This window comes from Lacerta agilis, chromosome 1 (assembly GCF_009819535.1).
Source record: "Lacerta agilis isolate rLacAgi1 chromosome 1, rLacAgi1.pri, whole genome shotgun sequence".
In the NCBI taxonomy this organism is placed as follows: Eukaryota; Metazoa; Chordata; class Lepidosauria; order Squamata; family Lacertidae; genus Lacerta; species Lacerta agilis.
The window spans coordinates 55,749,565-55,766,699 of NC_046312.1; the positions used below are offsets into that span (position 1 = coordinate 55,749,565).

General features: G+C 41.4%; 1 protein-coding gene across 1 annotated transcript; it reads left to right on the forward strand.

Annotated features, from left to right (window-relative positions):
• The first annotated feature begins 3,524 nt into the window (after nt 1-3,524).
• On the forward strand, nt 3,525-15,342 carry LMO2 (LIM domain only 2). Its single transcript, XM_033150067.1, has 3 exons — nt 3,525-4,145; nt 11,277-11,492; nt 14,262-15,342. Exons 1-3 carry the CDS (start codon nt 4,105-4,107, stop codon nt 14,479-14,481), a joined length of 477 nt encoding a protein of 158 aa, XP_033005958.1. The 5' UTR covers nt 3,525-4,104; the 3' UTR covers nt 14,482-15,342.
• Nucleotides 15,343-17,135: the final 1,793 nt, after the last annotated feature.

The following is a 17,135-nucleotide window of genomic DNA, read 5'->3' on the forward strand; positions in this document are numbered from 1 at the left end:
CAGCAGCAAAGTTATTACTTATAAATCTGACATAATAAGAGAAATCTTATTTTGCTCCTGTGAATCAAGCTTACATTGCAGTCTCTTTTTCCCTCCATTTGAAAAGAGTAGTCAGCTAATCCATGTCGGCTTGAGAATGTTGTAAAAATGCTTATTTTGCTTCCTGTTATTTAATCCACTGGGAAATGACATTGCGTGCTGCCATTGAAAGCTGAGGGGAAAAGCTTATTTTAGATATGAGTGGAAATGCCACTCAGAAAGAAAATGTCATTTGTGCTAATTGCAGCTTGAAGTACACCCATGAGTAAAGGGCACACACACCTTCTGGCTTCACAACAGCTTTGTCCACTCCTTAGAAAGTGCCCTCCTGGTGGTGTGTGGCTTAAAACCCCCACCTGCCACATAAAACCCAAACATTGCTTTGTGTTTCTGTGATGCAGGTAACTTAAGCCTCCATGACAACTTTTATCTCCAGGCAATATTTCCTGCATAAGTGTTTGCCTAACCAGATTTAATTCAATTGCCAAACACAGAAGAATGACACACTGATCCTCTGGAGTGCTGGATATTTGATTATGAGTTTCCATCTTTCTCCTCCTCCTCCTCCTTTTGGTGGCAGTTGTATCTGTAAAACAGGGAGTTCAAACAAAATACTTCTCTGTCATCACCAGACTTCTCCACAGGAAAGCAACACAAAATATAAAGATATTTTCAAATCACAGAACTAGGCTGCTGTGGGAACTTCACAATCTGATTTTGTAATACTGGAAATACTTCTAAAGAATTTTGAAGTGCCTAGCAAAATAACAATCTTTGAATTGTTTAAGGTGTGTGTGTGTGTGTGCACATGGGACAAAAGCTTCCAAGGGTCACATGCTAGGAATGGTCAGGGCCAGATACAAAAATGGACAGGGGTAGTGAATGTAAATTTAACCTTCATACAGTAGGCTAGTTTCTGTCAAACCTGTCTCTATCAAGGCACGTAAAATGCACAGTCAGAGTTCCAGAGCACATTCCAGGCCTGTGAAAACACTCAAAGAGGGTGCAAAGCAGACCAGGGATGGGTGTGGCCTGAGGAGAGTTCTGACTGCTGGACAGAGAAGCCTGTAGGGGGACATTTCTCCCCCAGGCCTGAGTTCCCCCATTACCTAATTTAGAATAATTATACAAGTTCTAGCTTTGTTTGACATTTCGCAAGGATCATAGCTGGACAACGACCTGCTGCTGCTTTAGGTGAAAGACAAGATGGTGCCCGTGCCTACTCGTGTCCAGAAGCTGACTGGATAAGCTTGATGTTAGCCACAGGATGGCATCGTCCATCATCATACCTGACAGCAGCAAGCTCACTTAGGTGTTGCACTGCAGGGCATGTGGCACACAGCCCTGTCTGCCAGAGCCTCCCACTGCTCCCTACCTCCCAAGCATGTGCTGTCTGAATTGCCTCACCCTGCCTAAAGGAAACACTGACCCTGGCCAGGATCTGATATGGGGAATTCTTCTGTTTATCAGTAGTAAACCGAGGAATGGTCCATATTTGGTTGTTGTTGTTGTTGTTGTTGTTGTTGTTGTTGTTGTTGTTGTTGTTGTATATATGCTTATATGCTTATACTTGAGATGTCTTATATATGCTTATATGCTTATACTTGAGATGTCTCACATGCATTTTCTGAAACATTTCCCACTAAGTGGATATTCTTTAATCACACGGTGTAGTGTATAAATGGCACCTTGTGCGTGTTTTGAAAGTGAAGGTGAAAATGCACATTGAGGGTACTAGAAAACTGGCAATAGTGGATGCCTGTTGATGAGCCTATCAATCTAAGCACGTCAAGTGCAAGTAGATAAATAGGTACTGCCCTGGTGGGAAGGTAAACGGCATTTCTGTGCGCTGCTCTGCTTCACCAGAAGTGGCTTAGTCATGCTGGCCACATGACTGGGAAGCTGTCTGTGGACAAATGCCAGCTCCCTCAGCCTATAGAGCGAGATGAGTGCCGCAACCCCAGAGTCGTCCACGACTGGACCTAATGGTCAGGGCGGGGTACCTTTTCCTTTTGATGAGCATACCTCTCCACCACTGGCTTGCAGCTGGTTTTCAACAGTTGTGCAAATGTTTTGTTCTTGTAGTGGAGGAGATACTATGAATGGTTATCTGGCACAATCATGCAATCAGACCAGACTCTATATTTACATGAAATGGATGTTAGCTAGTTTGACCTATTCACTCCTTCATTCCTGAGTACCCACAAATGTCTGCAATTAATGGGGAAGAACTTCCAGAAAGTGAAGGCTCCGGGAGCACCATTACCTAAACACCAGCTGTTTCCTAATGATCTGCTGGCTGAAGCAAACAAAGAGGCACTAGGGCCAGACCCAATGCCCAGTGAAGCCCACAAGAGAGCTTTGTACATCTGGAGCCACTGGCCTTTAGAGGAGGTCCTGCCATTATTCCCCAGTACTTTGAATGGAAGCTCAAGGGGCTGAATGTAGTTAAGCAATTGTAAATGGGTGTCTTTATTTTTTGTGGAGGGTTTTGTGTAGGGAATAAATAAATATCAGGAGATTGTCTGGTATTTTTTCCACTAACAACTTTTGGTCTTTTTCTTCACTTATATTGGAATCACCAAAGCAGACAGCCTCATCTAGTTGACAGGCATGCTTACAAAGTGGTGCTGTGACTGTACTTTTACAGTGAAGCTTAATTTTATAAACATTGCAGATCACTTCACTGTGTGACTGAATCATCTTGCCTGAAGAGGGGTTGTTGAGAGAGGCTGGAAAAGATTGTGACAGAGCTGTTTCCATTACTTGTTCCTAGGCGTTTGCTCATTCCTTTATCCACGTCCTTTTGAAGGTATATCTATTTGAACTTGAAGATAGGTAGATAGATGATAGGCAGAAACACTGCTTCCTATTCTAGCCTGTCACTCACTTTCATGCAGTGAATTTGTCAAGTGGTCATCCATGTTCAAGCTGTAGGACCAGCAAATGATCAGCAAAACTCAATACGCTTCATGAGATTTGAAGTAGGAAGATAATTATTCTTCAGTTTTATGTGTCCTCCCACGGACACACTTTTGATCTCTGGGCACTTAAACCTGAACCTAACCTATTAGGCAACTTTCAATGAGCTTGATTTGCTAGCAAATGGTTGCATGGTCCAATTAAAAAGACACCAGCACACTCCTTTTTTTAAGCAGAGTCCTAGCCTTCCCCCCCCCCCCGTGTGTGTGTGTGTGTGTGTGTGTGTGTGAGAGAGAGAGAGAGAGAGAGAGAGAGAGAGAGAGAGAGAGAGAGAGAGAGAGACTGGCCCTTTAAGGAGACAACTCAGTCGTGAGAGATGCTGCTGTTCGGGCTTGCTTGAATCCCCAGGAGCCCAGTTAAGAAATAGACAGCTGTCTCTTTAAGTGTCATTTCCTTCTATTGTATTTGAATCGTGAGCAGGAAAGAGGATGTGAAACCAGAGAGGACAGACCGCGGAGCCAGCTTCAATAATAATAGTAGTAGCAGCAGTAGTGGGGTAATAATAGCAGCAGCAGCAGCAACTTCGACTATAATGGTGATGGTGCTGTTGGTGGAGATGTTGGCAGCTGCCTCTGCGGAGCAGGAGCCCCTCTCTCGAGCGCGCCCGGAGCTGCCCAGGCAGCAAACCTAAGGCAAGCAGCAGAGGAGACTCCGGGATCCAACGCAGCAGCAGCAGTGACAGCTCGGGAGACGGCGGCGCGGAGCAATCGGCAGCAGCAGCAGCAGCTCCAGCCTCTCTCTGCCCCGGTCGCTCGCGCCCCCTGAGCAGGAGGAGCGTCGGCGCAGCCAGGATGGGAGGTTAGATCCTAAGGGTTAGCTAGGCGCGCTCGCTTGCAGGAGAGGCATCGTCGCAGGAGCAGCATCCAGCACACGCATCAACCCACCTCTCTCTCTCTCTCTCTCTCTCTCTCTCTGGTGCTACAGGAGGAAATCCTGCGAATGTCCTTGGGGAGCGGGAGGGGGGCGGAGGTGCCACTCTGCCGCGGGTAGCGAGCAGGCATTCAGGAGCAGGCAGCCTTTGTGGGGGCAGATCTCGGCGCAGACCAACCCACCGGCGAACTACAAAGGACCCCGGAGCTGCCAATGTCCTCGGCCATCGAAAGGAAAAGCCTCGAGCCCTCCGAGTAAGTGACCTCCTCTCCTGGCTATACCCCCTCCCCCAAGTCCCCTCCAGCTTCGCATCTCCAGAGCTAGGGCCAACTTTGCCTTGGAATGGAGACGGATTCTGGGCAATCCGTGGGCTAGAGGGGGTCTGGCTTGTTGTGGGGGGGGGGAGAGAATAATGACCATTATTATTATTATTATTATTATTATTATTATTATTATTATTATTATTAGCGCTGGCTTAACAGAAAGTGCCATTTGGAGAGAGACAGAAATAAATACGATGGGGCTGCATCTTCCTTTCTCCAGGTTACTAGGTGTGTTTCAGAGACCCCGCTCTCCCCATCCCGATCCAGTCCCTGTACCGCGATCACGTTATGAATACGGATGGACTGTGCAGCAAGGACTAGGGAAGAGCTCATTAGGCTCTCGCACTAAGCCAGCCAGCCAGCCAGCCTGCCTGCTACTTGCGGGGATGGTAACTGAAACCCAGAGCCACAGGCAAGTTCCCCATTTTGAGTTGGAGGCCAATTAATTACCAGAGCCACCAGATTTCCTATCCAGCTCCTGCTGAGGGCGGGAGTGGGGAGGGGAGAAAGGAGCGAGCATTTAGGGTCGCAAACGCCTTTGCATCAGGTCCTGCAGATTAGGTGATGCTGATGAAAGTGGCTTCACAGGGATAGGGATATAGGGAGACTCCAGTTTTACAAAAGCCCAAGTTTGCCTGCAGTGCCTCTCTTTCTTCTTCTCCTCCCTGCCCGGCTACACACTGGCTGATTAGACTAGAAAGGTCAAGGTTGTTATCAGATGCGTGTGTGCTGGCGCACAACTTCCACATTTTCATAATGCAAACCACCAGTTTGAAACTTGGAACAAAATGTCCAGCAAGTGAGTTTCTGTGCATGAGCCACAAGCGAGATCAGAAGAGGGGGGAGTGGTTGCTGTCACTCACACACCCAGCCTTAGCTGTTAAAGAAGTAAAAATAAATAAATGTTTAAGTTAGTACTGTATAGAATTTGGATTTCCTGGTAGACTTCTTACCATGATGATCTTGCTTTACTCTCAAACAAATGCAGGTATATATAGTTGCAGAGGTGATTAATTTGCTGTATCACTAGCACTGCTATTGAACTGGGCTTTTAAAGTTTACACACTTACCTGTCCCATTGAACTTGGTGGGACTTGCTTCAGAGTAAACAGATGTAGGATTCAAGCTATATGCCTCTTTTTAGGGTGGTCATATTTTATTTGTCTAGATCACAGTAGCTTTGTGGTATTCTAGCAAGAAAATCTTATTTTAACTTTTAATGTCCCTACTTACTTAATTAAATATATGTGTATATTTAATTCAACTGTCAGTTGTTCCCATGAGGTATCAAGAAAAAAAACCAGGATGTGATTCTGTGCTCGGTTATACAGGCTTAAGGCTGCAATTATAACCCTTCTTATCAGGGACCAAGCACCCCTGAATTCAATAGGGGTTTCTTTTGAATAGGCACTCTTAGAATTGTACTGTAAGTACCACAGAAATACTGTAAAATGAATCCACATGCAGAAAACGGTGCATAGGTTTTCGATCAGAGTTGGAAAGCGTTGCAGACCAGTCTGTCTCTGCTTTCCGAGAAATACCGTAGGTTATATTAATTTCAATTGAATTTACTCTTATATTAAGTGTGGTAAGAATCAGTTGCTGGCCTCATCTCCCGGTTTTTCATATACTGTATCATATGTACCGATTGAAACATTGTGCATATCTTACAGTTGCTCTGTTTCCTATTTCCCCCTGCTTTGTTAAAGCTCCTTATTCATATTTTAGGCTGCAGCCCTATATATCCATTTACTTAAGTGTAACCCTCTGAAAACTCAGTGGGACTTAATTTTGAGTAGACATGTATAGGATTGTGCTGTTAATATTTCAAAACTGCCGCAAAGGAGAGGGCTTGAGATTCAGCTAACACCTATTTTCAGTGTATCGTTATGGCATACAGCATTCCAGAACATAAAGTTTATTATGAACATTTCCTCCTCCCACTATTGTAAATGTCCCTCATTGTTTTGGGATAAAAGGACATGAAACTTGTCTTAAAGAACCATTCCAAACTGCACAACAGTTGTGCAAACCAAAACCTTCCTGTGCCTGTTTATGCAGACTTGTAGGATACCTTGGAGATAGTTTCTGGGTATTAGTTCAGGAACTCCCACACCTCTTTTCTTAATCCTATGCATTTTTAAATATATGGTTGCTTTCATGACAAGTCATGACAAGTCATGAACAACAACAAAATAACTCTGTTCTTTCTGAAATAAATTGCTACTGTCTTCACTGACAGCATTCTCCATAAAAGACTAGTGTGCTAAAACATTTAAAATAGATTTGTGTGCAGAAATAGCAGCTGTGAATAGTGAAACAATTCAGTAGCACACCCACACTGCCATGGGCGTACCCAGGATCAAAACTAGGGGGGGGGGGGCAAGCCATGGTCATTCAGGTTGTGACATTTCAGCACAGAAAGGCGAATGAAACCAAAATTTTAGGAAAATTATATATAATTATAGCAGTGCTTTATTACGGTAGTTATTACAATTATTTGCTTGAATTTTTTTTAAATTTTTATTCTAGTTACATGTCTTATACCAGGGGTGGCCAACTCCCAAGAGACTGTGATCTACTTTCAGCAGTGATCTACCCCCGTTTTGGGGGGTTCAGCTCAAAGTTGTTGACCTTTTTTGGGGGTGAGGAATGCCCCGTTTTTTAGGGGTTCAGTTCGTTTTTAGATTACTGACCATATTATGTAAACAGCAAACAAAAACAGCTTCAAAAAACAGGAAAAGCCCCCAAATGGCTGAAAAACTCAGTTTCCTAGGATCCTCAGCCATCGCAACTCACCATGCAAGGGAACTGTTTCCAAAGCTCCTTTGCAACGATCAGCCGGTGCAAAACACACACACACACACACACACACACACACACTGGCCGGCTGCCGGTCGGCAGAGCTCAATTGTTATTTAGATTTTGGGAGGGGGAGAAAGACCGGTAGCTTTTTAGGAGAGCTTTTTTTCCTTTTAGGCTGCTGATAACCATTTAATTATTATTATTATTTGCTTCTGGGGGGGCAGGTGCCCCCTCCTGCCCTCCCCTTGGGTACGCCCATGCACACTGCTATATGGGTACGGAATCAGGGGGTGTTACTTCATAACGGCAAATCAAGATTTAGCATGAAATGTCTTGAGAACTTGATCATCTTTCAAGCTTTAAGTAGACAAGATTCAGCCGTATTTATTTTTCAGATAAATACGGCTTGAGAAAGTTTTACTTCTTTGAATAGCGTTTTTGAGGCAGTTGAATCATTTTTCATTATGTGAAATTCTTGTTTCTTATGAGATTGCTTTTGAGAGCCTAGAGAGATACAGTAACACAGCTTACTTATTCCTTGAGTGTAACATGTAAGTCCTCTCGTTGCCTTAGAATTTAGCTGTTGTTATTGTGAGCATTTGGGAATCTATTGTACCAGTTGGTAAACAGGGATTAAAGAAAAATCAGGAGCAGGGTGGGTGAGACATAGCCTTCTCGTCACACAGATTTGGCTGAGAAAGGAGGAAATGCCTACCTTCAACTGAGAGAATATGGCTACCCAGACTACCTCAGAGGAGTAGCGTCTCAACTGAAAGTCAGCATCTGACTGTGATCTGAATGGGAAAGTGCCTGCTTCTATTTATTTTATTTTATTATTTTTTTAAGTTGAATATGAGGATGCCAAATTAGATGGGTGCTGGTGGACTAGGATTTCATTGGGAATTGGGGCAGGGGAGAGAAAGCTTTTACCTCAGGTTTTTACCCAAACTGGATCCAGTCTGGGGTTATGGAGTTGCTGGTGGGAGGTATGTGTAGCAGGAATGGGAACACCTTGGACTTGTCAAGGCCTGCACTGCAGTTATCTCTTATTGGCAACACTGTGTCACATAACTTTTAACTGGGAAGTTCCAGTGGGCCTTTTTACAGACTTTAAGTGGTTTGCACTTAGAGAGATCTGTAAGGCCAATTTTGCATCTACCTTGACTAGAATGTACATTTGAATTTAGTTCCAAACGCTTATCCTGCATTATGATCATTCATATGTAGAGTAAGTGGTGTCTGTGTGTGAGAGAGAGAGACTCAAATGAACTTATTTAGCATAAAAACTGTCTTGAGCAAAAAGGCAAAAGGACGCCTGAACGTTGTTAATGGTTTGAGCAAGAGGCATAACGTAAGCCAGTAAATCACGTGATTAACTTTGAAAATGTGAGGGTTTTATTTTTCCTCAGTGGCAATGTTTATGAGCTTAAGGTTAAGCATGTGCTAAAATATCTTGCTGTGAGTTGCTGACTGTGCAGGCTGCTGGCGTTTCGCTGGGAATAATTCTCAACAGCAATTGCAAAATGGAATATCCAGGGAACAAAGAAGCTTTCAGGGAGATAATACGTTTACATTAAGAAATGTCTTTTCTCCTCTCTCTTATTTTATCCAGTCATTATTTTACCTTGTCCCACCCCACCCCCCGCCCCAAATAATATTTTTCCCTGGTGAAAAGTGCATTACTTCTTGATAATACCATGCTACAGTGAATAATTTGGAGCTGAATCTTCCCATATGTATATGGTGTCACTCTTGTTAGCGGTCTCTGAAAAAAAACCCAAAAGATGACTATTATTAACAACCAGGATCTGCTGATTCCAACTATCAGTAAGCATTCCATGCCCATTGTTTGGGAAGGTGGTTCCTACAGCCCTAAGTGGTTTTTTCCATGAAGACGCTTTGACTTCTGCAAACCTGATGCATGCATGGTGCCATTTTGATGGCATAAGGACCTAGACTCAAAGAGTTTTCTGTTTATTCTTTCCTATAAACTCAAGTTAGTACAGGACTGAATAACTCACAAAAAAAACCTATTGCAGTCCACAGACAAATGCATATGGGGAAAAGCCTTGAAGATACTTCTGCCCATTGCATCTTTTTAAATATTACAGCTGGACAGTGGGCTCTCTTTTGATGAGCTTATTGGAAGACATTGCTATAATAAGGCAATCAGGTGGGCAAAGCTAATTGTGGGGGCCATTAACACAAAACCATCTCCCACACTGCGGTCAGGTTCAGGGTGCAGGTGTAACATTTGAAAAGCGCCCTCATTACATAGGCAGGGGCAAATGATAAATGCCCTTGCTTTAAATTTGCCTTTCCAACCTGGTGCACTCCAAACGTTTTAGGCTACAAGACCTTTTAAGGAGTTCTTGAGTCTCAATAACAGAGTGGTTCTACCTTGGAATCAGGAATTATTACAAATTACTGATATATATGGACTCCCGTTGGGCCTACAGCAAAATGTTGAAGTATGTCATTGGCCCTAATTGAGGTATTGTGGTTCAGTGTGCCAGCCAGCTAGTGAAACAATCTTCCAGTACGCCATAAGGTGGAAAAGTAGGGCATTCCATAACTCTGTTTTCTTTTGGAATTTGCACTCATCATTCTATGGTTACTGAACATGCTCATTCCTTGCTGGGCATTTTTTAAGAAACTGCCCCCATAGATTTTTTTTTAAAATTAAATTATGCAAATCTCAGTTTTCCTAAGCACACCAATATCTTATTTCTCACCATTTTGGCCTCACTCCTGTCAGCACTCAATACCTATGGTTCCTATTGGAGGAAGTGGTTAATAACATTCAGTATTCTGAAGCATGGGGCTATACTCATTTTCTAGCCTTCTCATCTTCATTTGCACATAATATCAACTACAACGGCTGCCCTAGGGAGGAAGGGTGTAGTATAAATTCAATAAATAAATAACAAAATAAATATCAGAGAAAACCTACCTGGGAAAAACCCTGTACTTACCAGCACATGTCATTGAAGACTCCCCATATCATTTGATGACATGCAGTGCAATTCTGCACATGCTTACTCAGAAATTAGTCCCGGTATGTTCAGTGGGATTATTCCCAGGTAAGTGTGCAAAGGATTGCAGCCATGGTCCTGGCTCAGCAGTAGATCTGCTAAATGGACACTGGCAAGGCAGCGTACTTTACACTGGTTAAGCTGTGAAATGGGTATAAAAGTTACCAGTCTCACACAGTTGTTGTAAGACTATGGCGCTAAATAACTCTTCACATTCAAGTGTCATATGAATATTGATGGTCAAGGTATCATACCTGTATGGTATTATTTACAAGTGTTATTAAAATATTGTAAAATATTCATCGCAGCAGTGAAAACATTGATATATGTAGCAGAGTAGGGAAGGGAAACAAATTGAACAGCTACAGTTTTTCTTAAAGACTTAATAAAATATTAATTACTTAATGATTTGGCTACTTATAGTTTTTCTTTATACCGTACACAAATTCATTGCCACAGGACTCATGGGGTAGGTAGGGGTGGGGGAATCCTTTCGGACACAAGTTTGCAGTGTGTTAATTACAGCTCCACGTAGATATTATTTGTAATAGATGTTGGATTGAATTTGGACCAAAACAAAAGTAATCCAAACAAATTCTTTTTCCATTTTCGTCGGTATATTAAGTATTGCAAATTAATTAATTACATTAATTAAAAGAAAATATGTTAGGGCACCATATATATTCTGCATATATATATATATATATATATATATATATATATACATATATATATATTCATTCCAATATTTTTCACTGAAATAGGCTAGAATTTACATTAGTATAAATTATATAAATTGAGCTTTCCCTCCATACATTTGCTAGCTATGTGTAAAGGCAAGAGGTTGTGCAGGTCACCGTCCATTTTCCACTGGGGATCTTACATTATGGAATGTGAGGCTTCTGTATTCTATTCTATAGGGGTTGAATTGTAGAGCTTATTGCTGGGATGAAATTGTGTCTCTTTTGCTGTACATTTCTTATTATGAATTGCATTTATGTAATTGTTTTACCTTTTGTATTGTATGGATATTATGCCATGCTTTAATATAACATCCACATAATACTGTGTTGTCTTTTGATGAAGGGCAGTATATAAAATTAAAATTAATTTAAATTAACAACGGGAGAAAAATCAGACTGAAGATTTACTGATTGGACTATGAGTTAGTTGGTTGGTTTGGCTGGATTAGTGTATTCTAAAGGCTGTCTCTTTCCACCAGGGAGCCAGTGGATGAGGTGCTCCAAATCCCTCCTTCCCTGTTAACATGTGGAGGTTGCCAGCAGAACATTGGGGACCGTTACTTCCTGAAAGCCATCGACCAGTACTGGCATGAAGACTGCCTTAGCTGTGACTTGTGTGGGTGCAGACTTGGAGAAGTGGGAAGGCGGCTATATTATAAACTGGGCAGGAAACTGTGCCGAAGAGACTATCTCAGGTATGCCAGCCACCATTACATTACCCTTCCTCCCTCCCTCCCTTCCGTTCCTTCCTTCCTTCCTTTTAAAAATGAAGCTAGGTCTTCGCTCAAAACTCTGGTACAAGAACTGGGCTCAGTCTGCACAGAAGAGGTATAAGATACAGTAGTTGGAAACTGACTAGTCTCAAAGCCAAGTCTGGATAAGCTCCTTGTCAGTTAAAATGAGGAGGCAGGGGAGAACTTGGGGAGGCTGCACAGGGTAGGTCTCAGAGAACCTTCTCCACAAATTGCTGTCCAGTCTTATGCAAGTCTCCACTCTGTAGGCTGACTACTGAGGTTTGAGACACAATATGGCATGGTAAGGGGAAAGGAGGAAGAACTATGCCAGCATCACAGGTAGGCACATTACCAGTCCAAAGGTTTAAAATCAGGCACCTAAACATGTGCTTTTCCTGAATTGGGTGTAACCTTGGGCTGAATGAACTGTAAAGAGTTGTAAAACTAGTGTTCATAACTAGGGATGGGGGAGAAAGTCAGTTGCATTCATATTTAAAGCCAAATTTATCAAATTCCACACTTTCCGGAACAATATGAGAATTCAAGCGCAGCCATTCTTTAAAATTCACACTTCTCCCAATTTTGTGATGCAGTTATATAACCAAAAAATGTGTGCAAAAATGCATACATTAGGGGGAAATGTGCCAAAAAATGAACATTTAACTGAAAATCACACACACACATGTTTTGTGAGTGTGTGTGTGTGTGTGTGTGTGTGTGCAATATATGAGGAGAAATTGCTTGCAAAAATGTGTGCATACAAAATATGTTTATTAGGAAAAAATTACTCTAAAACGCTTAATAATTTCCACGAGGATTTTTTTTGTAATTAAAAAAGTCACAAATTGCTGCAGAAATGTGGAAAATTGGAATTAAGATTGGAAAAATCAGCAACTAAGAGAATTGGAATTGATGGATCCTTCCATCACTATTCATAAAACACTATGTACACACAGTTAATTTTTCTTAGGATCCTGTCTGGATTTTCTACTTTTAAAAATAGCATCAATGATATCCCCCCCCCCCATTAGTTGTGAATAAAAGAATAACTATGTTCTTCTACAATTCAAGGATCTTGATTGTTTGCCATCTCTTTTGTACGATATGTGTGATTCCATGAAGCCATGGGGGGAATACTTTATTTATAGCTGGGTGTATTTAACATCCTCAAAAAATTCACGTGTATGTGTGTGTGTGTGTGTGTGTGTGTGTCAGTGGGCAATGGAGAGGAATAAAGTGCTAACCTACCCAATTATCCCACTTCAGAGCTTTTTCTAGTAGCAGTTGTGCTTGAGTAGGACTGTATTTGCGTAAAGTAATAATATGCAGTAAATCACCAGTGTACGTGCAACATCCTGAAAAGAATTCAGCCCTATTTCCACTAGCTGAATATTTTCTCACTGTAATGGCAGAAAATATGGGCTGTTAAATTAATGCATTTTCTGTGCCTTGTAATTGGATGTGTTCCGTCTTTTCACAGCATAATGTGTTAATTATCTGTGTCTGCTAATGAAGAATTTCATAGACACGGGCCGTTAAATTGGCTTTGGCATTTCCCACATCTGTAATTTAAATGTAAAAGCCTACATTGCCTGGTAGTGTGTGTGTGTGTGTGTGTGTGTGTGTGTGCGTGTGTCTGTTTTAAAACAGTCCCTCTTCCTCTTTTTAATCCTCTATCACAAGTGATGCATTCCAAGGTGGTTCTTTGGGTCCACCTTAAAAAAAAAAAGAATCCATATGTAGCACTTGTTACAGTGACTAGGAAGCAATGAACAGTGACATCTCCTGGAGGGCCAGGGAAATGATGATAATTTTCTTCCTAGGGATTGTATTCCAAAAACCAAGCAGTCTGCTTTTTGTACGATGAGCACAGAATTGGAAACTGACAAGCCCTTTCTGAAATGTGTGTGATTGCAAAAACATTGCAAGTTTATATTGGCCTCTGCTTCCCAGTACAATATATGATCATTTACTGGAATATTAAACTAGATTTTTACAAACTCAGCAGGAGGTAGCCTAAATTAATTAATTATCTGGAAGCATATGCTATCAATATGTATCTTGCACGTTAAACTGATAAACCTTTGAAAACATAGCACCATAATGGTGGTCTCTATGGGGGTGTCTTCATGAGGCTGCAATATGCTAAAACAGGTTTAGTCATCATGGTGCCTTCCATAAATTGTTGGATTACAACTGCCATTATCTCTTGACCATGGGCCATGGTGGCTGGTTCTGATGGAAGTGGTCATCCAACATTATCGGGAGGGTAACATGTTACCTATGCCTGTGCTAAAATAAAGGATCCTATAAAACTTTTGGATTTGCACTAGAATTTCTAGCACATCACAGAATCCGCTGTAATTCATTTTTATTAAACTGGTTCTATGACCTTCAACATGCTTTTATTAGAAAGAACCTACAAATGCATCTTTGTTACTTACAAATCCATATTCAGACAAAAGCCAATATTTCAATCAACAGACTGGGGGGGGGGGGGGAATAAGAACTAGCAATCATCATGAGAGCATTATAATCCTCCTTCACCTTATCTATTTCTCTTTCTCCCTTCACAAATTTCTGGGTGTCCTTCTACACAAAGCTATTTTGCCTTCACAAAACACAGCCAAATGAGCAAGCAACATTCCTTGTACTTTACACAGTTAGAAATACATTTGATAATCTGACTCCATCCTGAAGGTTATTGAATTTCTTTTCCCCTCTCTAAAGGCTTTTCGGCCAAGATGGCCTCTGTGCCTCCTGTGACAAGCGGATCCGGGCCTATGAGATGACGATGCGAGTAAAAGACAAAGTGTACCACCTGGAATGCTTCAAGTGCGCCGCTTGCCAGAAACACTTTTGTGTCGGTGACAGATACCTTCTCATCAACTCAGACATAGTCTGTGAGCAGGACATCTATGAGTGGACTAAGATCAATGGGATGATATAGCTCACTTGTGCCTCATGGTCTCCAAATCCATCTCACGGGTGACACAAATACCTAGCTGTGGTGAGGAGATTATCACTCACAACATCTATGTGCTTTGTCTAAGGAAAGGGGGAAATACAACAGAATATACAGGCACCTCATCATGTACAATTGCAGACTGGGGACTGGAACAGTAGCAGGCAGGTGGATTTCTGTTTGCATTCGTGCTTTGGTGATAAAACTGACATTTTCTGAAGTGATGGTGGAAGCTGGGGAAACAATATAAAATAACAATGGATTCTCTTGACTGGAAATATAGTAGTGACATGTAAACCAATATTATGGCTTCGACACTTGCAGACTAGGTTGTGCAACAAAATGGGTTTGGGTTTTTTTTTCTTCCTTTCTGTTTACACTATTTAGACCATGTTCCCAACATTAATGCAAGATGGTATAATGTCAGGAGGTGGGGAGGGGAGCAAGCAAAATGGGACTCCCGTTCTTTTAAGTTCTGGATGTGGAAAGAATGCTTCTTTTTGCATGGAAACCAGTTTTCCCCATTTGAGAATGAAAAGTACAACCTTTGGCTGCAGTGCTGCATCAGATGCGCCCTATTTTATACGTTTAAGTACTTGTGAGGCCCGTGGGACTTAATGGCATGTGACTAATGCCAGACTGCAGTCTTCAATGCTAAGCAATCATTTCAAGAATTTAGGATAGGCCTTTTGCTGCCATTGAGTGTGAGAAATATCACCACTCATTTCTATACAAATGTTAATTGGGGGGGAAATTGTCCAGCTATTTTATTAACTTAGGCAATATTAATAATTTGTTGTGTGTAGTAAGATCCTGCAGATTTAATTAAAAAAATGACTGGTTTGATATCTGTCCTTATTTTTTATTTCATTACACTAGTGGCTTTTCTAGCCAATCAGATTTTAGTGCAACAAACACAACAGGGATGCTGAACCACTGAATTTGCTGTTTTGTACATGTTGGTTTTATTGTTTTTATTTTCTGTAAGCCACCCTGAGAAATGCAAGTGTGCTGGAAGGGTATGACATAAATCTAACCATCCTCACCATAGAAAATGCTATTTTCCTCACTTTTTTGCTTTTGTGACTGCCACATATAAGCAGTGTAATGGTATGAGTGTCAATCAAGTGATATGAATGGTAACGAGTGGGCTATTGAATATTACCTGTGATATGATTGGTAATGAGTGGCATAAATTTTCTCTCCTCCACATTTGTGCTGCTTGAGATTTTTTGTTTGTTTGTAATACCATGTTTCTCCTAAAATAAGACACTGTCTTATATTTTTTTTCGCTCAACAAAACACAGTATGGCTTATTTTCAGGGGATGTCTTATTTTAACCGCGTCGCATCGGTACGCTGCATAGCCACACCTCTCCAGGCTGTTTTAATGGGAGGTACCACGTCACTATGGCTTATTTTTGGGGTATGGCTTATTTTTGGGGAAGGGCTTGTATTTCGCAAATGCATAGAAATCCTGCTATGGCTTATTTTATGGCTATGTCTTATTTTAGGAGAAACAGGGTAGGTTTCAAACAGATTTCTAAATGAGGCAGTCACTGGAATTACTCCTGCCAATTAGAGGATGAAATCAGGGAGAGTTTGCAAGATGACCCTCTCCCCATGCAGAGTAACACACTGTTGTTTCAATAACCCTCTCAATGCAACCTGATACATGCTTATTTGGAAGTAAAACTGGCTATGTTTGGTAAGGCTTAGTCCATAACAAGTATGTTTAGGATTTTAGCCTAAATTTTTATTTTATATTATTTGAGTTCTTTAAAGGTTGAGTGCTATTTCCTTCAGTACTGTTCCCTTCCCCCTCAAAGGGTTTAATAATGCTATAGCTAGCTCCTCTTATTCATTGCATGTAGAGTGTATACTGTATTTTACTGATTTCTTTATATGGGAACTTAAGGGACTAAATACAGTTCAGGCATTCATTCACTGATTATCTGGAGATGCTCTAAGGAAACTGGGAACAATCCTGCCAGCATTTGTTTGCAAAAAAATAATAATAGAACCATCTACTTGAGCTGCAAAACTCACAGATTAATCAAACACAAGGTTGGAAAGTTTATTTATAATTTTATAATGGGTTTTGTTCATGTACAGCACAACCAAAGCTAATGATACACACACACACACACACACACACACACACACACACACACGGAATTGTTATAATCCATATACCAGAACCTTCACATAATCCTGCCCAAGAACTGAAGCCTTCCACTGATATCCCTACCATAAAGTGACAATGCTCAAAAGGCATTTTCTGTTTGTGGCCCCTTTACCTCTGGAATGTTCTACCTCAGTAGACCCAAACAGGACCTTCACAGCTTCTATTTTGCAGAGCAGTTAAATTTTTTGGTTTTAACTAAACCTTAGAGCGCCCCTAATTTTTTTGTGGGGGGTGGCATGAGTTCTACAATTGTTAGTGGATGCTGCTCTGTGTGTTTAGTGATGAAGAGCAGGCTATAAATGATTTAAAATAAATCCAGTGTAGCAAGCACAAGTCTGATGGGTTTTGAGAAAATGTTTGTGATAAGAGGCCGCTGAGCAGCTAAGTGAAATTTTGGCACAGCTGTTTAAGCTGTACTCCCCTCCTCAGGATTGGATAGGAATCCCTCAGAC